This window comes from Alexandromys fortis, unplaced genomic scaffold (assembly GCF_014885135.2).
Source record: "Alexandromys fortis isolate MF-2015 unplaced genomic scaffold, M_Fortis_MF-2015_v1.1 scaffold_5, whole genome shotgun sequence".
NCBI lineage: Eukaryota > Metazoa > Chordata > Mammalia > Rodentia > Cricetidae > Alexandromys > Alexandromys fortis.
Window position 1 is genome coordinate 11,017,475 of NW_026067924.1, and position 20,732 is coordinate 11,038,206.

General features: G+C 47.9%; 1 protein-coding gene across 4 annotated transcripts in view; it reads left to right on the plus strand.

The window, feature by feature from the left end:
* Nucleotides 1-335: 335 nt before the first annotated feature.
* E2f3 (E2F transcription factor 3) overlaps nucleotides 336-20,732 on the plus strand; it is an 81,865-nt gene continuing 61,468 nt past the window's right edge. The window contains exon 1 of one of the 4 annotated variants that reach the window (XM_050142335.1): nucleotides 336-2,120. In XM_050142335.1, coding sequence (XP_049998292.1) covers nucleotides 1,320-2,120 — 801 coding nt within the window. In that variant the 5' untranslated portion in view covers nucleotides 336-1,319. Of the gene's footprint in view, nucleotides 2,121-2,874; nucleotides 3,288-20,732 lie in introns of those variants that run through there. The other 3 variants (XM_050142334.1, XM_050142337.1, XM_050142336.1) reach the window with 3 other exon arrangements.

Consider the following 20,732-nt stretch of genomic DNA (forward strand, 5'->3'; position numbering starts at 1 on the left):
AGTGCACATGTACGCATGTGCATATGGAAGCCAGAGGTCAACCTCGGATATCTTCCTCAATAGCTCTCAACCTTATTTTTCGGGTTAGAGAAGCTCAGTGAATCTGGAATTTACCAGTCAGCTTCACTGGCTGACCAGCAAGCCCCAAGGATCTTCAGCTGGAATCCATGTCCCAGCTCTGGGATTGGTGACACGCGTGTCATGCTTAGCTTTTAAATATGAGTCTTAGAGATCAAACTTAGGTCCTCTTGCTTAGGCAGGTAAGCATTTTATTCACTGAACCACCTCTCCAGCCCCACACTCCTCGTTTTAATGAGTATTGGCTTCAGTGCGGAAGTCAGCTGGACAGCCGTTTCATTTTTCCTGACATTTTCTGATTTACATATACACATATATGCACACATTTTCCCTCTCTTTTAAAATAGGTTAGGTCAGGTTTGGGTTGTAGCTTTCTCTGGCCGTCCCACGTCACCATAAAAGCCTGTCCTTCGGATTACTGCATGGCGGATTAGAAACCCGGAGATCAGTTCTAGGTTAGCCCCGATTAACTCCCCTGGGTGTTTCTGGGCCAGAGAGGGTGTCTGTTAGACTGCAACCTATACTTGCTGTACGAGTTCACTGTACAAAAGAGTTAATTTTTAGTTAAACCCAGTTCGGGCTAATCATGAAGCTACCCGGAATGCTCTGGAATATGAACTAAAGTGGGCCTGCAGTCGCGTCAGCTGAACCTCCTACCCCCACGGTTCTGTCTGCCCACATGCTTCTGTCTATCAGCCCTGGCCTCCGGATCCGCTCTCGCGCCATTGGTTGGAATTCAGGAAGGAAGAAACCCAGGATTTAAAGGGCTCAGTTTTCCACCTGCCAGGCAGGGTCCAACTTGCCTTTGACACGTATTTGTGAGAATCACTAGCAGTTCTTCACTCACTACACTGATTGGTTAAAGGAAAAGGAGTCCCCGAGGGTGTCACCTTGACAATCTCCAAAACCGAAACTTGCGCTCAAGATTATCTCCACACTGCGTCTGCGAGGCAGAGTCCCTGCCCAGGTCACCAGAGCCAGCCCCTCGGGAGGGGCCTGGGAGAGGCGTGGCTTTCCGTGGGAGAGTAGGATTTTGCTCCACCTCCTAAGAAGCCTGCTCTGCTTCCAGCCAATCAGGCTGGCCTATGCAAATAGAGCCCGGGTCACCCCGGTAACCATGATGTATAGGGACCAATGGAAACCGGCCAGTGGCGACCTCGCTCCAGGATTGGTACCCAAGTAAGGCGACAGGGATCCAATGGACTGTGGGAACAGTCCTCGGCGGGCAGAGGGGAGGAGATATGCAAATATGGTTTGAAAAGCCGGCGGGAAATCTGAGTTTCGCGGGAGGACCTTGGCGCGTAAACCGTATCCCTTCATTCATTGTCAGCAGCAGCTTCCTGGAGCCATTTTTCAGCTGCCGGCCGCAGCACCCGGGCTGCCGCCGCCGCCTCGCAATCCGTTGCATCGGCTGCCCCCGACGCCTCCATCTCCCCTCGGGGCCTGATATCCAAGCGGCCGGGACCCTCCTCTCTCCAGACCCCCGATTATTTTTGGCCCCGGGACCTGTGCGGTGCGGAAAAATAAAAAAGAAAAGAGAGAGAGAGGGTTCGGAAGCGCCGGGAGGGGAGGCAAGAAGGAGAGACTTGGAAACTCCGACTGCAAATAATAAAGAAATTGAAAGCAATACGTTAATATATCGTAACACTAAAAAAGAGCAGGAGCGAGAGATGAGAAAGGGGATCCAGCCCGCCCTGGAGCAGTACCTGGTGACCGCCGGGGGTGGGGAGGGGGCGGCTGTCGTCGCCGCCGCCGCTGCAGCCTCCATGGACAAAAGGGCACTGCTAGCCAGCCCCGGCTTCGCCGCTGCCGCCGCCCCGGGCACGTACATCCAGATCCTCACTACGAACCCTTCCACCACGTCCTGTGCCACCTCCCTCCAAAGCGGCACCCTGGCCGCCGGCCCCCTTCTCCCCAGTGTCCCCGGCGCGGAGCCGGCCGCCGGCAGCCTCCTCTACACCACGCCACAAGGACCCTCCAGCAGAGCCGGGCTGCTGCAGCAACCACCAGCATCAGGACGCGGCGGCGGCGGCGGCCCTCCGGTAATACCCTCCCTCCGCAAGGTCCCTAGCCCAGGTGGGAGGCGGGCTCCCGGGAGCGGTGGCTGCGTGAGCGCGAGGCTGAGCATCGTGGGCCTCGGTGCTGTCCCTCCAGCGTGTGCTTATTGTTAGACTTGGGGTGCTTCCTTGCGGACGTTGGGAGGACCTGGGGGCCTGGGCAGGCGCGCGGGACAGTGGGGAGTCCCTCTTTGCGAACCTCATTCAACACTCCAAAACTTTTCGCGCCCCCCCTTCTTTTCCTGCACTTTTCCCTACCCCCACTCTCCCCTCCCCTGCAACTCGAAGCTTCCTCTTTCTCGGGCGTAGGAAGGGGTCACGCCCCGGATGGAGAAGGGGGTGGGGGAGGGAGTAGTGCACTGGAGAGTGGGGGACCCCAGGGGATGTAAACTGGGGGACCCGAGCCGCGCCTGCCTCCCCTTCGGCCTCTGCTACCCCTGGGCGTCCGGGGGTCCCACAGGCGTGCTCCGAGCGTACGGGCTCCAGTGCCTGGCACCTTTGGGGACCTAGCTCCCGGCAACAAAGGGGATCTGGGAGGTGGAGGGGTATCGCGGTGGGGGAGGTGGAGCTGCGAGCCACGGGTGGGCCAGGGCTCGCGCTGTCTGTGACTAGGGGCCGGCGGGCGGGTGCTCCGGCCTGGGCGCATCTCCGCGGTGGCAGCGGCGGCGCCCGCGTGGCCGGAGCGCCGGGGCCTTGCTTACCGGGCCCCGGGCCTGCCCTTGACCCGCCTCTCCCCTTGCCCCTTCCTTCCCCGCCCTGTCCCCCTCCCCGCCCCCCGGCGACGGAGGGCGGGGGCAGCCGGGTTCCCGTCCCGCCGCCAGGATCTGTCCCTTCTCTCCGGGACCCGCCGGTGACGTTTCGCACACGTGCGCGGAGGACGCGCCTGTGACTGGGGAGGAGGTGGCGGCGGGAGGGGGCGCTGGAGGGGGAGAGGGGGCACCCACTTCCTTCTGCTCGCCGGCTCCCAGGCCTGGGACGGTCCCGGCGCCCTCGCACCCAGCACCGCCACCCTCCCTCTCCCGTCCCCACCCCCCCCACGGCGCCCGCCCTCGCCCGGCGCCGCCACTCCGCTCGGCCTCGGGCCCCCTCTCCAGCCGGCCCCCCACCTCCCCCGGAGCCAGGCTGCTTTCGGAAATGCCCTTACAGCAGCAGGTTAGTGACCCGGACCGCGCGGGGGCCCGAGCCACGGCCGCGGGGACCCGGGATCCCCGGGGGGCCCCGAGTCGGAGGATAGGCGACCGAGCGGGGTTTTGGAGTGGGAACGGGGGGTTGGGTGCTTGAGGGAAATGAGTAAGCAAGAAAAATCTAACTAAGTAAATCCCCGGCCTCCGCTTCTAGGAGCTCCGGGGCGGGAGTGGCCGCCCCCGGGGTGGGTATAGTGTTTACGTGTGTTTCTTTTGGGGGGTGGACGGATGGGCAATTGAAACCCAGATGAGAGCTTCACGCCCGTGGCCGAGTTGAGCTGCTTTCTGTCTTGCTTCCCTTGTGCTGTAGGGGGAGGGGGCGGGTCAGAGGGTAGGGTGTCTGTGGGGTTCCCAGGCCACCCGCCACCCCCTCCCTTTGTCCCTGTAATTTATAAAGCGCCTTTGAGAGATGATTTAGGTCAGTATGCGTCTTCCCTTTTTGTTGCTACTAGAAAGAAGTGTGGCCCCGAGGTCTCCCCTTCTTCCTTTCTCTCCTGCATTCCTTCCTCCATGCCTCCTGTCTTCACCCTCGTGTTGAAGATTGGCCCAGACCGGGCTCGAACCCACCCGGACTCATATCTGTGGTTGCATGATAATACCAGTCGGAGACCTCATCTAGTCTTAGGTCTCGATGTGTTTGTTTTGCACAATCAATATTTTGCTAGGGTCTTTTAAGAAAGTCTGTGCACATATATGGGACTTTGGGAGATGGAGTGGGTAGATAAATAATTAATTTTTAGAAATTCCCTTTCTGTTCATAATTTGGCTTTGGATTGCATCTTTAGTGCTTTCCAGCCTAGAGATACTTAGTGGGGATGTGCGGTACAGTCCCAGTGAAAGAGGTTCATCCTTTTAGTGACTAGGGTCTGCCAGCAGGGGGGAAGCCGAGTACAGTACCTGCTTACACATACTGTATCCAGTGTGCTAGCTTCTCAGGCACAGAATATTCCATGCTTTCATTAGCAGTAAATAATTTTGCCGACTTGATTATACATGCGTGGCCATACAGTAAGCCTATTTCCCCTACACAATCGCTTCCTATATCATAAATAACCTGAAACAACTGGCTATTGATATGCTTCTTGGATTAGATTCAGATTTGCAGGGAAAGTTATTTTTTTGATAATAGGAAATTGTGAGACTACTAAATTGCTCTTTTAAAAAAGAGTCTTAAGACTATTTGTTGGACCAGGTCACCAAGGCTGGCTAACCAAATTTATATGTAGTTCACTGTAGTTAAGTGTTGAAAATATAAAAATAATGGTCTCATCGTCTTCCAAGTTATTTCTAAACTTTATTATCCTTGCCATGAAGTTATTATTCCAGGAATATAGGTTGTTTTGAATTTGGATACTCAAAAATAATGTTTCATTGTAGGAATATAAATGCTTCTTATACATATTCAGAAGTCATTTTATATAAGATTGTAACATATGCTGAATCACTGGTTAATCTACACTTTCAATGCTGTATCTTCTGGGAGGGGTACGAAGTTTATCTTACCAAGTGCATACAAAGTCCTCAGTATTGCAGGCAAAGTTTGATTTTTTTTAATCAGTATTTTTGTGGGCTTCCAGTTAGTTTGAAATTTATTTTGTTTTTTGAGGCAGGGTCTCTTATAGCCTTGAACTCCTGATCTTGCCTCAAGTACCCATGTTCCGAGATTGAAGACATCCGCCACCATGTCTTTCGGAATCCTATTGATATTTTCCCCTAAGCTTGAAGGTTGGGAAGGTGTAGAGAATGAACAAAGATGGGACCATCCAAACATTCTACAATTCTAGACCCACCTGGGTCCACCTTCAAGTTCTGTCTCCAAACATTTAAGAACTTGACAGAGCAAGTGACTTGCCTTCTCACTAACTGTAGCCTCCTGTCTTTATTTACATGCTGTCTGCTTGTAGACAGAAGACAAATAATCTGTCAGAATTGTTCATTATTCTGTAAAATAGGACAATAATGCTAACTTTGAGGCTTTTTCAAGTAATATAATGTATGTACCAGCCTTAAGCACAAAGCCTGGCAAATAGTAGCTGCTCCATAAAATTAGCATTCATAAATCAAGTATTTTTATAACTCTGGGACTGCACACATACTGTCCCTTTGTTTACCTATATGAGCAGAATGATCGTAAGTTTTCCTAAGGAGCATGCAATTTCATTCTTCCAGAAATGGAGGATCTATTAATGCAAGAGGCGGTAGCCTATCGCGTCAGATTTGCTTTAATTCAGTCCTAGCAGCCTTCTGATTATACTGTCCTTCGAAAGAGCCCTGCATGCCTAAAATCCTCATCTGAGAATGAAGGACTGCAGATGCATTTCAGCGGGGTCTTTTTTTCCTGAGCAAGTCTGAAAGAAGAAAAATGTGGGTTCCTGTGGTTCTGTATGCAATAATCTTGCTTCTGCTGAGATGTATGGTTGATGCCAAGTTGAAGCTGGGAGAGAATTTTTAGTCACTACATACCCCAAAATGGAAGTTTTAATATAATGGCAATGCCCAGACGTGGGTAGTACAAATAGCTCCACTATAATCAGTCCCGAGGGCGCCACCCTAATCGTCCCTGGCAACAAAGCACCCTTAAACTGAGCTAAAGCACCCAAGCTTGAGAATAGGAAAGGATTTTTTTTTCAATGTGTATTTTTCTAAAAATCGCCACCTTGTATAATACTTGGAGGAAGGACAGAGTCTGTGGAGTTTAGGAGTTTAATGACGTGCTGTGTAAAGTTAACTTGGGAAAAGAATATCTACTCTAGTCTTAGGAATAAATACTAACACCTGGGGGCCGAAAGACGGGGGGGGGGGGGGGGGGGGGGGGGGGGAGAGAGGGAGGGAGGGGCAAGGCAAGATTGGGTGTCTTAGAAATAAAACCCAGTAGTTTCCCCTTACCTTTTCTCATGCTGTCTTCAGTGAGACCACACACACATACACACACACACACACACACACACACACACACACACACTTCCAATTGGCTATTTTCTCCAACTTACCCCGATTTATAAGTAGTCCATATGACTGGCCATAAACATTGTCCCAAGCTAGCCAGCTCCAATTCTTTTTACCCATCTACTTTTTAGTGACACTTTAATCAGGATGGGTGGAGATCATTTACTTAGTATACCCAGTCCCCCAAGGTCTGTGAAGCTACCTGAAGTAGTGCAAGGAGGAACAATGCCATTTTTCGTCCCGCGTTGAGGGGAACATCCCTGAATTCTTTGAGGTGCAAAGTATATGGTTTGGTGTGCATTTTCATGGTTGTTAGCAGTTAAATGATGGTTCAGGGACTGTGTTTACAATTGCTGAAGAGCCCCCGCCCAGTAATACTTCATGGGACTACGAAGACCAGATAAACGGGAAAGTATTATGTACAGGAAACCACGGATGTAGGGCCTTCCTTCTCCCCATCCCGTGTGCCTTCTAAGAATGACTGGGAAAATGATGTCACACAGAGAAGAGGCTGACTACAGAAGGTACTAGAAAGCAGCCACTCAAGAAACTGGCAAGGTGGGCTTAACACAGCAGGATTATTTAGGTGACTTTCCAGTGGGTGGGGTGTTCAGTTTATCTTCATCTCATACTTTTTCCTTTAAACGTTCCCCTCAAATATTTAAGTTGTAAGAATGTGTTTCCACCCTGCTAGCCTTAATGGGAGTCGGTCTTGTGGCCACAGTTACCTGCAACTTCAAAGATGTGGTTTAAAGCCAGGATGGAATCCATAGGTCCCCATAAACTTGACTTTGCTGGAGACCTTGAGTAGCAGGCTGAGGTTGTGCTTTGTAATGTAAGGCAGGAGCTACATCTGCTTGAGGTTGAAGACAGTGGGGTGATCACTGATTGAATCCAGAAGATAATAATGAACGACTGACCCGACTTCCGTTAGTTTTCCCTACGGTAGCTCAACTGTTTGCGGCCATTCGTAGTGTCTGTGCAGCATTCTTAGGACTTGACGACAGTATTTCAGATTAGCATATCTGAGACTTGATAAATAGGATGGTTCTGGAATCGTAACCTGGGAGTTTATAAAGTGTAGTTCTTAACTATCCAACCCCCTTCTTTTGCAGGTGACAGTTACAGGCCACCTCAGTTAAGTTACTCAGCCAAGGTCACCAGGCAGCAGGGGGCAGGCCAGAAGTGAAACTGGAGATTCTTGCCTTCTCAACTCTTCAGTGAGAAGAGGGCTAGCTGACTTATGTCCTGCATGGGAGGCATAGGTGTGTGAATACTTAAGTTTCCCTCAGAAGCAGTTATACTGGGGTTTCATGAAGACACGCGCTTTGAACCACCAACTCTGAGGTCCCAACTTATTCCCAGAGACACTAAAAAATCAAGGCTGCTGTAGACACTCAGTGAAATGGACTTTTAAATGGAAAGGAATGACAGGATTTCCTAAATAGTGACAGCAATTTTTTTTTAAAACTTGATCTTATATTTGAATTATTCATTGGATGTGACATTTCTGGTGTCCCAGAAGAGATTATTTTACTTAACCAACAACAGCTTTAAAGGATCTTTGAAACTTTCTTGGGAGAGGGACATCATGGGAAGTGTTGTCTTGAACCATCCTGAATGACAGACAGAGTTTTGCAAGGTTCCCTGGGCCTTTGCCTTGTACCATTGACCAAGAGGCTCTTCCTCTGTGGTTAGCACCAGGAAGATTTCTGATGTGTCAAAGCCGCCGATCAGTTAACTCTTTCAGAGGAAGTCGTCAAAAGCCAAAGCTCATTTCCTTAAAATGACCTTATTTTACTTGTGGAACTGAGAAAGCTTAAAAATAGAATTGCTTCAAGCTCTGAAGCCGGAAAGTGAAACATAATCCAACATGGTTGCAGCTCACAGCCTGCCCTGGGACAGGGGTGTCTATTTATCTGTAATCCGCAAGCCAGGAAGGTCCCCTGTGTGCGTGAGGACTGACTTCCTGTGAACCATGAGTAGCAATTGATGAGAGCCCCGTTATCAGTGAAGCTGAGTTCCTCTGGAAGCACATTTGATGGCTGGAGGAGGTGAATGCCCTTGACCTTCCCTGCCAGCTCTTGCCAGTCTGCCCTGGAGAACCTTGTCGTTCTTCTAGCATGCTGTTGGGTGACTGTTGAGAGCGGCTCTATCCTGTTCTTCTTTCGCATCTGTTACGTGCGGCTATGAACTCCTGGGTGTAGGCAGTGAACATGGACTCTGTATGTTTCACTCCTTCGTATGGTGGGGCTTTTGGGGAAACATAACCAGAGCAAGATCCTTAAGTCTGACACCATCACCTCTCTGCCCTTCGGCATTTGACTTCTCTGTGTGCAAAGACTGTGTACTGAGTAGAAAAGCCGTGCTCTCCTAAAAGGCATATGAGAAACAGCTAGGTCTAATCTTAAATGGAGGCGACATGGCTTGGGTTTCCTTTCTGCTTCCACCTGCCCGCTGTATGACTCTACTACGTTTGCTACTCTCTTCATTGGCTCATCCTCCTGGGGTGGGGGAGTATTCATAAGGGGGAAGAAGATGAAATCAGTTGTTGGCCTGGGAAGTGCTTAAGCCAGTGTCCGTGTAAAAGAGTTGCCAGGCCCTTTGTGGCCATCTCTCATACTGTATTCGGTGTCTTGGTTTCTTTCCACTGCCCAATAGTGTTCATCTCACACCATTTGCCCCTCTAAGGATGCTGGTGTCTGGAAGGGGGAGGAGTGTGTCGCATCCTACCGTGGATGTTGCCTGAGTGCTGTCACTGGGCCCCTGGTCTTTGTTGCCGCATTCAGAGCTGCTCATTGACTTGGGAGGAGAAAGAAGAATAAGTTTCTTATTGTCGTAGTACAATCAGTAATGCTAACTGTTATGAATGAAAGCTTTCTTTCTCTGATGGAACATGGTGAGACGGCACGAGGAATGCAAATTGCCCTGTTAACTTCGTGTCTGTGCAGTAAGCCGTGTTCTGAGGCTAGTTCAGAAACCGGGGTGTCTCGGATGCTGAGCTCTATCTAACTTGGAGATTCAGAGATTCCTTGGGTACGTACATGAGAGCCGGGAAAATGTGTCTTGCTCACCAGAGGCCTCTCAGCGTCCATTTATTCTCATCACTCTGTGTTTGGCTTTGGTTTTGAGATGGTCTCAGGTAGCCCAGGCTGGTCTCTGGTTCTTCCTCTAGTGGCGACTGAGTCTTGTTGGCCCTGAGATCACAGATCCGAGCTGCCACACAATCTTTCTGTGCTCTCTACTCCCCCCTTCTCTTTCTTAGGGGTGAGACTTGCAGCTCTTTCCCTGGCTTTGGGGTATGGTAAAAATCTTGATTTGACTTTCCCTGCTTTCCTGAGGGGAGGGGAGTACCCCCTGTGGGTGTTTTGGGTGGACACAGGTTGCCCTCTGGAGCACTGGTCACTCCAGAGTGACCTTTTTTTCCTTTTGTTGCCCTTCTCGTTGGTCCCTCCAGCCCACCTGAAGAAAGTTCACACAGAGTACCCCTTGACTTTCCTAGCCTCGGACCGCTTCCCTGAGTGACTTCTGTCTTTCCTGGCGCATTCCAGTCTTCCTTATATCCTTTTTGGCTTTTACAAACCTTCCTGCCCAGTGATGGGGTAGCTGGCTCTCCAGGTGCTCTCTGAAGGTCTTTTTGACTGTAGGACTGTTTGAGAAGAGGCATTGTCATTTGTTGCCTCAATGGTCTTGGCACCCCGTTAGCTCTGCTGGGACAAGAAAGAAGGATGTGTTGGGGCATCTGCCCACTCTTAAATTTGCAATCTGTTTGGGGAGACAAACTTTAAATACAAGTCGATCGGCAGGCAAGGCTAAAGGGAGTCGGAAAGAAAAGAAGACTCGTGTAGCCCTTTGTATGATGCAGACAGGAAGCACTAGAGAGCGATTGACATTCTTTAGACTTCACTGGATTTTCAGGACCAGCGGCCGTGGTTCCTGCAATGGCTGATCTCAGAGCGCATCCATGCGTACCCTAAAATGTTCTTGGGTAAATTTGGGCATGGTGACGTACACCTTGAGTCCCAGGATTTGGGAAGTGGAAGCAGGAAGATAAAAACTTGGGCAGTATATTATTATTAAGTTTAAGGCCACCCAGGCTACGTGAGACCCTATCTTTCAATTAGAAAGAAGTATCTCCCAGGACACTAAGAGATTGAGATACCTGGGCCCTAACCTGACTAGCAGTCTCTGAGGATAAGATACAGATGTGTCCTTTTTTTTTTTTTCTTTTTAAATGACCCAGACAGTGTCAAAATGTGCTGCCTCTTAGACCCTGTGGTTTAAGCTTCTCTAATGCCACGACAATTTAAATATGCCGCCTATTGGACATCCTTGACTAGGCTGGGGAGACTTGAACCCTTGGTAGGAAGCAGGAGGTTGGTTGGCATGAGGGCACCAGTTGGACTGGTCAGAATGGGGATAAGGAGACAGTTGGATGCGTTAGAATTGGGCTAGAAGGACTTAGGAGAATTACTGAGTTCAAGGTCAGTCTGACCCTATCTCAAAAAACAATAACAGCAAAAAAAAAATGGTCTAGAATAGGGATTGTTGCTTTCCTGAAAAAGCGGGGTTAAGGACAAATTCGAGGTAGGGGTACGTCAGGCAGAGCTGTGCTTACAGAGAAGCTGGGTGTTATCACAAGGGTGGCGAGGGCCCTCACCTTGCGTTGTGGATGCCAGAGGCCAAGGCTCTCCTGTGTGTTGCCAGACATCCAACCTAGTCTAAAAATTTACCAGTTTTAAAATGTTGGTTTGATTGAAAAGGAAAATGTGCGGGCCAAACAAAATAGGTCTCTAGGCCAGATTTGGCTTAAGGGTTGCTACTCCGCAGTCGACGGTCTGTGGGATAATAATAGCCAGTGTTTACGGAGTGCCTGTGGGCATCCAGGGCAGGAGACTAAGTGCCTTCCTCGCCTTAGCAAGTTATCTGCATGGCGACCTACGAAGTGGGTGTCATTTCCATCCTTGTTCCACGCGGGAGGAAGCCGGCTGTCAGGGGTTAAGGGGCTGGCTTAGGGCCCTGACAAGAAATGGGACAACCAAAATTAAACCCAAGGAGCCTGGCCCCGAGTCTCAGCTTATTTCTTCTTTATCCTTTGTGGCCTGGCATTGAGTTAAGTACATAGCAGGAAACCAAAGTTACCCGTCCGAAGGAAAGAAGTTAGTGTTTTACCTTTGCAAGTCGAATAACCTTTATCCAAAGTGCTTGGGACAGAGGTATTTGTTTGGGACTTTAAGACAATCACTGCTTAGGCAGTAACTGTCCTCGAGGGCGACCCTGACTCTTGCCTCCACCTCCCAAGTGCTGGGATTACAGGAAAATGCCCTACCTGGCAAATTTGGATTTGTTCATTTGCTTGTTTCTTTTTAATACAGTGATATTTGCATATAAGTAATGAGATGATTTTAGGAGTGAGACTTCGGTCTGAACACCCTTTGTGCTGTTGCCGCAGCTTCGAGGTCATTTTATACATTGCTTTTGCTAATTTTGTGCAGGGAACCATTTTATGAAGTGGAATTTTCCACTTGTGGAGACATGGTGGCACTCAGAAAGTTTCAGGTTCTTAAAGTCTTTCGAGATTCTCAGATTAGGGATGTCCAACCTGTGGTCAGTTTAGCCTGAGGCACTTGATCCAGGTAAAGATCTCCAGGTTCCCTCCCTAACCTTAGTCGGAAGCTTGACGTCTGATCTTGCGAAGTGTGTAGGCAGCGAAGAGTGCAGGTTAAGGTTCTCCAGCTGGCAAGAGTCTTGTATAGAATAGATGATGCTCAACTCATCATCCATTGTAGAAAAGAACAGCCTTGAAGACCTTAGTTTGTGCCTACGGTGTCAGTACCAGCTTCTGGATTTCTAGGTCACTGCAAAGCAAACCATCCAATGATCGTTCCCAAAGCCCAAAGGGTCCTGGGCATGGTAGCACATGTCTGAATCCCAGCTCTGGAGAGGCAGAAATCAACCCCTGGAGGTTGAGCCCTCGAGTTCACTGTCCGCTAGCCAGTCCAGCTTCAGGCTCTGCGAGAGACCCTGTCTCAAGAAACAAGGTAGACCTGAGTATGGTGTCCCCTGTCTTCGTCCTAGCACTCAGAAGGGAGAGGCGGTCGTGTCTGAATTCCAGGCCCTCCAGGCTATGCAGTGAGACCCCGTCCGAAAGAAGAGGAGGAAGACCAAATAGAGTGAAGAATGGTCAAGGAGGGTACCTGATGCCAGACTGGCTTCTGCGTGCATCCAGTCACGTGCCTTTACCTCCACGAGTACACAGATCCCGCATAAAAACCCAGTGTGTTACAGGGAGTTTGCCAATGACTGAGGATCTAAGCTTGGGAGGTCAAACTGGGCGAGTTTGCTGTGTCCAGGCACCGACCCCAGCTGGATGCCCTGCCTTGAGCGGTTTAGTCTAATTGCAGGCTCTCTGTTCAGCTGTGAACAGATAACCAAATGAACAGAAAACTGGACTTGAATTAAAAGAGAGCTAGGGTGTGTCTTTGAGGACATGGGTACTGTAGAATTGGAATAACTGGAAGAAGCAAAGAGAAAGGGAAAAATTAAAAATCTTTGGCTCAAGATATTTAACTCCTGGGGCGGAAGAGAAGTTGAGGCTGAACTCAACCCTAGGAAGTGCTGTGTGGAGAGAGTACCGGACGGTGGCGAGGAATGTTTGTTACGGGCTTTCCAAGGTTCTGGGGCTGAGCCCTGGAAATATTTGTCACTCTGGTACAGAGGTTATATACTGCTCAGAAACCACAGGCCAACAACTAACTAGTCTTTCTAGTTTTTGGAGGGAAAACCACATAGGTGTAGTAGCACAGAAAGCTTTCGTTGTTTTGCTTTTCTCTGCGATAGGAAGACGAGTCAGAATCATCAGGTTGATTTGATGGGGGGGGGGAGAGGTCGGTACTGTCAGGATTCCCAGAGACAAAAACCATCAGATGTTATTTGTGATGCTTGACCAGGTGTGCACCTGGCCACTCAGCTGCTTGGACAGAGAGGCTCGGTTTTGCTGTGTCAGAAAAGCACAGGGCCAACAGGGGAGTGACATTTGCAAGGACAGGTCGTGTGATTACGACTGAAACCAGTGTGGCCCCTTTCTTCAGAATTTGCTGTGTCCTTTTGATTTTGCCAATAAGGAAGAAAATAGCCTCAAAACTTTTATGCTCTGCCAAATTAAAATTTCTAAATGCTGAGGGTGTTTTGAAGGATAGAGCCAAGAAGATTCTAAATATCTACAATTAATTTTTAAAAATATATAACCACGTTGAAGCCTGCTTACAGCACTCCTTGAATTTTGGCTGATTTTGTTGCTTTATTGGGTAGCAAAGTGTGTACCTATCCCATTGGCGATGCCATAAGGCTTCCAGCGCTTCTCGTTACTGCCCTGCTTGTTAGCATCTCAGACACCCTGATTCAGGGAATCGTCTTTAAAGTGAGCTCTCGGCCCTGCAGACCCATGACACAGCAGTGGGGGTATGGTAGGAGCGTGGGACTTAGCAGTCTGACTCTAGAAACATGCTTTCCCACTCACCAGTATGTGACCTTTCACCAGTTACATCGGTGAGACACACTTACCTAAAATAGTGATCCGATCTCATTGGCTGGTCAGTGGGATTAAGTGAGATAGTGTTGATAGGAAACACGGTTTGTACTTCACGGCACCCTCCACTTCCCAAGGTAGGAAGTGTCCAGTTTTGACCTAACCTTCCAGGAGAACAAGCTGTGTACAGTAGTACTTCATTGTGTGTGCGTCCTGGTACTCTGGAGAGTTCAGGAGGTGATTAATTGTCTTTGTGGCCTCCGTAGACAGGAGTGGTGTTCTCTAATGATGAAAATAATGTACAAGGTGGTGAGGGAAATAGCAGTCATGTTTCTCAGGCATCTGAACTTGGAGGCCCAGGGAGGCTCCCACAGCAGCCTTAGAAAGGTTTAAAATAGAGTAGGCTCTTAACCCTGTTAACATCTTGCTGGATACTTTTTTTGTTGAAGAAGATAGTCCTGTGCATTTTGGATACTTTGTATGTCTGACCTCCGTGCCCTTAGATGCCAACAGCATCCTGGCAGATGTCATAATCAACATTGACTCCAGACACTGCTAAATGTCCTGGGAGCAGAACCACCACTGATTGAGAACCACTGAAGAAAAGAAAGATACAGTGATTGATCCTATGTGCATCCCTTCTATAGATGCTATAAATATTGTTGTAAACGTATTGATGTGTGCGCATGTGCATGTGGAAGGCAGAGACAAACTCGGGTGTCGTTCCTCAGGTGTCAATTCCCTTTTTAAAATTTTAAGACAGGGCCCCTCATTGGCCTAGAACTTGTTAAGTAGGCTGGCTGCCTTGGCTGGCTGTTAATCCTCAGGGATCCACCTGTGTAGAGCTAGGGTAACAAGCATGCACTTCTACACCTCGCTTTCGGGTTCTGGGGCTGGAACTCCAGTTCTCCACCTTGTATGGTAAGCGCTTTACCAACTAAATTATCTCCTGACCATGTGTGTGTGTGTGTGTGTCTGTGTGTATGCATATAGTTTTAATATTTTAATATATTTTAAGTGGCATACATTTGCAAGCAAATGGCTCCTTATTGAATTTTCACTTAGAAATGCCCAGCCGCCCTGCGGAACACCACAGTCTAGCCTCCTGCTCCCACTCCTAGTAGATGGTATTTGTGTGTCTGGTTAAAGCTCTCTGTTTTATGACCAGCATAATATTAATTTGCTGTAGCTCTGAAAATAAAGGTTCAGAATCTGCAGTTTGGAGAAATAAATTTTACATTTACCATTGACTTAGCTACACTGTTAAGAGAGGCTCGCTCAGATCAACTGTTCCACTTTTTAAGCCCAGCTCCCCCACTTCACAGTTTGGTAGTCTGGACATATACCTTCCCTCCATGGCCTGTCTCCTCCTGACATTCCTACACGGCTCGGAATAAGGATCGCAAGCAGCAGTTATGATTTGCCAGTGCCTGAACATGCTGAAGTCCTTGTCATTGTTACTCTGCCAGGCATCCAGGCCACCAGCAGTCAGCAGCTACTCTTCCTGTTTGCCTTCCCTAGGTGGCAGTGTCAGCCACTGGGTGTACTGAGTTATTTAACTTAATTGGCAGGTATGATGGAGTGACCAGTGTGTCACCTTCTGGATACGAGGAGCCCAGCAGTGGCAGAACAATAGAATCCCCTGTCCTCATGTGGCCTTATGGCTAATGAACAATTTGCTCTGTAATAAACACCTACTGCTGGTATTGTTTCTGATGCATCTCATGGCTTGTGGCTCGTCATGAGGGACCACAAACCAACACTATCACTTTGGAACTTGTTGGGAATGTTTTCTTGCAGGACCCCAGGGCCTACTGAGTCAAAAACTTGGGTGTCAGGGCCAAAAAGTTATTTTGATAATTGGTCTAGGAGTCAGTGCTTGGGGGAAAGAGACCTGGGGAGAACCCAGGGCTTTGATTGGGCCATAGCGTTGTTCTGTGGTATCAAATCAGCGTTGCTCGTGTGGAGATTCTAGCATCAGAGTTTGCAAAGCTGGGTATGTCAAGGTAGTTCAAAATGGCGACACTCTGTCCTCTCTTCCTTGTATGGACCAACCATGCTTTAAGTGAGATGACTGAGATGGTTTCTGATAATGGAAATGACTGGTCTCTCTCATCGGGTTTTCATCAGTAAACATAAGTGCTTCCTGTGTCTGGAGACTACCCCCACCTCCCAATTGGGAGATAAAGTTTAATGTAGCCTAGGTTATCCTTGAGCACAAAACACATTCAGAAATGACCTTGAACTGCTGCTTCCCACTCTTAAATGACAGTCACAGGTCGAACCTACTAGACCTTGCCGCCAAATCACTTGTAGTGTGTTTGTTTGACCATTGTTTTTTCTTATTTTAATTTCTTAACTGTTCTTTTATCTGCCCCCATTAAAATCTTTATATGTGTAATCAAATTGCCAGCCAAGCACACAAAGTGTCTGTGGCAATGGATTGGTGGCTCTCCTTACACGTTTGGTAGTTGGGTATTTAAGGATATTGTAAGAGGTGAAACAGTAGACCATGGGACAGCGCCCAGCTGGGAACTGGGCACAGAGTAACCTCAGGATACATGTCTCTGCAGTTTCTGCCCCATCCCAGTTCATTAGAAAAACTGAGGCATTGAATAAACATCACAGTTCCTTGTACGAAAACTTTGAGATGCGGTTTGCATATTCATTACCATTGTATAATTAAAGTGAGAATCATAGAACCTAAACTTTTGATTTAAGGGTTACTTTATACACAAAAAAGAAAAGAGCTAGGCGGATAGCTCAGTGGTGGAATATTTGTCTAGCTTGAACAAGACCCTCATACCCACCCCAGTACCACAAAGGGGGGGGGGGGTAAAAAAGGAATGTTTCTTGCTTTTTGTTTCTGTTTTTTAATGATCATGAGTTGGGTCTTTATTTTAGAAAAGGTCAAATCTGGTTGGCAGAAATTCTTTTCTTTGCTCTAACCTCAAACATGAATATAAAAGCTCCCTTTTAATTTATAAGCATGAATTACCTCTACATTAGAAGGGGTGTTTGGGACCCTATGTTCATTCTTTTTTTAAGAAGACAGTCTTGGCCATGCATAGGAAAGACGATAAGGGTCTTTCACGATCCAAGTGTGCCCCGTTTCTCTAAAAATGATCTCTCTACCTATGGCATTTCCTCTTTTTTCTACCCAGCTTGCACTCAATAACTTCTGGCCACAGCAATAGTTTGAAGTTTGCCATTGTGGTTGGTTTTACTGCAGGGGTCATAAAGGAAGGCAGGTGGTATTCAGTTCTAGCTTCCGGTCTTGTTGCAGCGTGTCAGGATTAGCTTCTCATTTTAGTGTTTCAGTTTGCCTTTCTGTACAGAGAAGGTGACCCTTAGACATCTGCCAGTCAGGAGAGTCTAGTTCTATCCAGTACTCCTGCTTCTCCTGCCCTGGGGGCTGAGCCTGAGGCCTCTTCTCTTGACTTATAGAGTAAAGAAATAGAAACCGAGCAATACTGTCTTAATATCAATGAGTTTCATAAATATTTGTCAGAACTTAGTGACTGGATTATCAAAGGGATGAATTTTAATTTCATTCATTTTATTGTGTTGTGTATGGTAGGGGGCATGGTTCTCATCTGGTGGTTTTGAGGGATGAAACTCAGGCTCCTGGGCTTGGTGACTGTCACCTTTCCAGCTGAGCCCTCTCCCTGGCTGGAGTCTTGCTTTCAGTTTTCATTTCTTTTGTTGCATGAGTGTGTGAAAATGCCATCACTTGGCTGTCCTTTTAAGAAAGGCACAGTCTCCTGTGGTCTTATGCCTGAGAGTGATCTCCCTTTGGAAGAGGTGCTAATCACACCTTACAGACTTAGAAATGATGTTTATTGTTCTGGAAGATTGCTTTGTGTTAATCAGAGTTCCAAAAGCTGATAAATGTAGAACACACACTTATTAATTTACCTCAGGAAGTAATACTGCCCAGTGAACAATTACAGATATTTCTATGCTTATCAGAGGAAGAATAAATGAGTTGAATGGCCCCATTAGTATTGTCCTGCTGTGGTGGCCCCTTTCTGGAGTGGGCCTCGGAGTGGAAGTACTGCTGGCTGTCCAAGGAACGCACGGGATACTACTTAGTTTTACGACTTCTTTTAAAATAAGAAAGTAGAAAGAGGGGTGAAAACTCAACCTGCTAGTCCAGAGGGAAACAATAAAAGATCTGTCTGTCCATGTCATATCCATTTACAAATATATATATTTTATAAAGTACAACCATTTGTACAAAATATGAAAGGAATATAAACTGCCTTACAAATTTTACCTCATTAGGTTAGACATCTTTCCTTACTAGTGCATACTGATGCTTGTTACTCTTTATGTGGCCACTCTTGGGATGTGCCAGAAAGTATTTAGTTATTCTCACTTGGTTTCTGTTATTTTTGGTTCTGTTTGTTACACTATTTTAAATAGTGTTACATTGGATAGCCACAAAAGCCCTTCATCACCTACCAATGATGACATTATCATTCATCACATATAACACAAAGTAACACTGTTGCCACCGCTCCCACTGCTGACCCTGCCATTGTGTATTGTGAGATGTGTCATCAGAGGACTCTGCCTCGGCTGAACATCACTGATTGTATTTAACAATCTTAGAGGGCCAGACACCCTCACCTATTGTGGTCTCTTTATGCACTCAGAAGACTTGGTTACCATCTAAGTGGGCTACACTTAAATTACTGATAGAAGGTATAATTATGGGGTGGTGGTAACTCCCTTAATATGAGGAACTTAGATCCCCAGCACCCACACAAAAATAACAAGTGCGGTGTCATACACTTGTAATCCCAGCTCTGGGAGGTTGAGATAGCAGAATTCCTTGAGCGCATTGGTCTGCCAGCCAGCATAACCAGTGAGCCCCTGATCCCAGTAAAAGACCCTGTCTCAAAAGACAAGTTAAGAAATCCCAAGGTGTGCGCCCACCCACTGAGACGGTGGGGCTGATCTATTGGGAGCTCACCAAGGCCAGCTGGACTGGGACTGATGGAGCATGTGATCAAACCGGACTCTCTGAACGGGGCGGACAAGGAGGGCTGACTGAGAAGCCAAGGACAATGGCACTGGGTTTTGATCCTACTGCATATACTGGCTTTGTGAGAGCCTAGTCTGTTTGGATGCTCACCTTCCTAGACCTGGATGGAGTGGGGAGGACCTTGGACTTCCCACAGGGCAGGGAACCCTGACTGCTCTTTGAACTGGAGAGGGAGGGGAAGGGGAGAGGGGGAGAGAAATGGGAGGAGGGGAGGAGGTGGAAATCTTTAAGTAAAAATTAAAAAAAAAATGTAAAAAAAAAAAAAAAGAAATCCCAAGGTTGGTCTCTGGCTTTTATATTTACTGCCACCTACCCTCACACATGAAGATGTGCACACACACACACAGAGTATAATATAGTAACTGTGTAAGCCAGTAAGTGATGATCGGTTTCCGTTATCAATGTGTGTCCACGGTTGCGCAGCGGTCTCTGCTGTTGTGTGTCTGGCAGCGTGAGTTGGTTTATATCTGCGTCACTGCCATCCCAGGAGCAAGGCACTGCGCTGACATGTTAGAACAGCCACCATGTCACTCGGTTGGAATTTTCAGCTCTCTTGCAGTCTTAGGGTGTGAGTGTGGTATGCACATAACTGTAATTTTGTGTGCAGATGAGTATTTCTGTATGTCTTGCGATCACAGGGCACATGCATTATCCTTATCCTCCCCCTCCCATACGTCCTTTATGTTGTTTTGCTTCACATGAGATACCTGGTGTTTCTGTGCTGTTCTTCAGTGCTGCCCCCACTCCCCAGCTCTCTCGGAGCGATGAGTCTGTGGTGTAGAAGTCAGACTCCCATATCCACGACTTCCTCGTTTATAAATTCAGCCACGGGCGCAGTCCACTTTGACTTGCATCCGCACTAACCGCATGCAGTTCTGAACCCTCGCACCAATACAGTAGAGCAGTGGTTCTCAACCGGGGGGGGGGGGGGTGTCAAATGACCCTTGCGCAGGGGTCGCCCAAGACCATTGGGGAAACAAAAATATTTACATTACCACTCATAACAGCAAAGTTACAGTGTATGAAGTTTTATGGTTGGGGTCACCACAGCATGAGGAACTGTATTAAAGGCTCGCAGCATCAGGAAGGCTGAGGACCACTGCTGTAGAGAAATGGCTGCATTAGCATTGCATGGAGCAATGGGAGGGTGGGTGAAGTGCATAGGGAGCTTGTGTGGAAGAGAGACTGATCCAGTGAGATAAAGACACAAGGTGGTGGTGCTTAGAATCCCCATGGAAACCAAAGAATAACCACACAACAAAGGTAATAACATCCTAGGCATTCTGCCCGGGGGAGATGTCTACACAACCCTGGGAGTTGTCTACTTTTCAAAAACAGTGTGTTGTTGTTAGCTGCCAGGGAAGTGACAGAGATCTGTGGGAGGTCCAGAAGTACTGCTTACCAGGCCAACTAATGTGTGTGTGTGTGTGTGTGTGTGTGTGTGTGTGTGTGTGTGTGTGTAAAAGAGAAAGAAGAGGAAACAGCCTGTCGTCTACATAACTCACACTCAGAAACTAAAATCAGGTTATTTTAGAAGTACCCTTATAATGGTCTAAGTGAGTTTAAGATTATGTTTGGCCACATTCATGGCTGTCTGGCTTCAGTTTAGGCTCACCAGGTAAGGTGGCCCATTCAGTCTATTCTCTCCGGTGTTTTCTACTATCTCTTCTTGGGTGAACATCAGGAAAGTGATTTTCTTTGGGGACTTTTGAGGCTGACCCCCTAACAAGGCCCGGTGAGCTCCCATCAGACTTCTGAGTAAGTCTATTTATTGGTGGTATTGTATTGATTGTGTATGTAAAAAGGACCCAGAGGCCTTTTGTAGTACTTTCTCATCAGAACCACCAGCCGGCAAATAATGACACGGAGACTTAATAATTATAAAA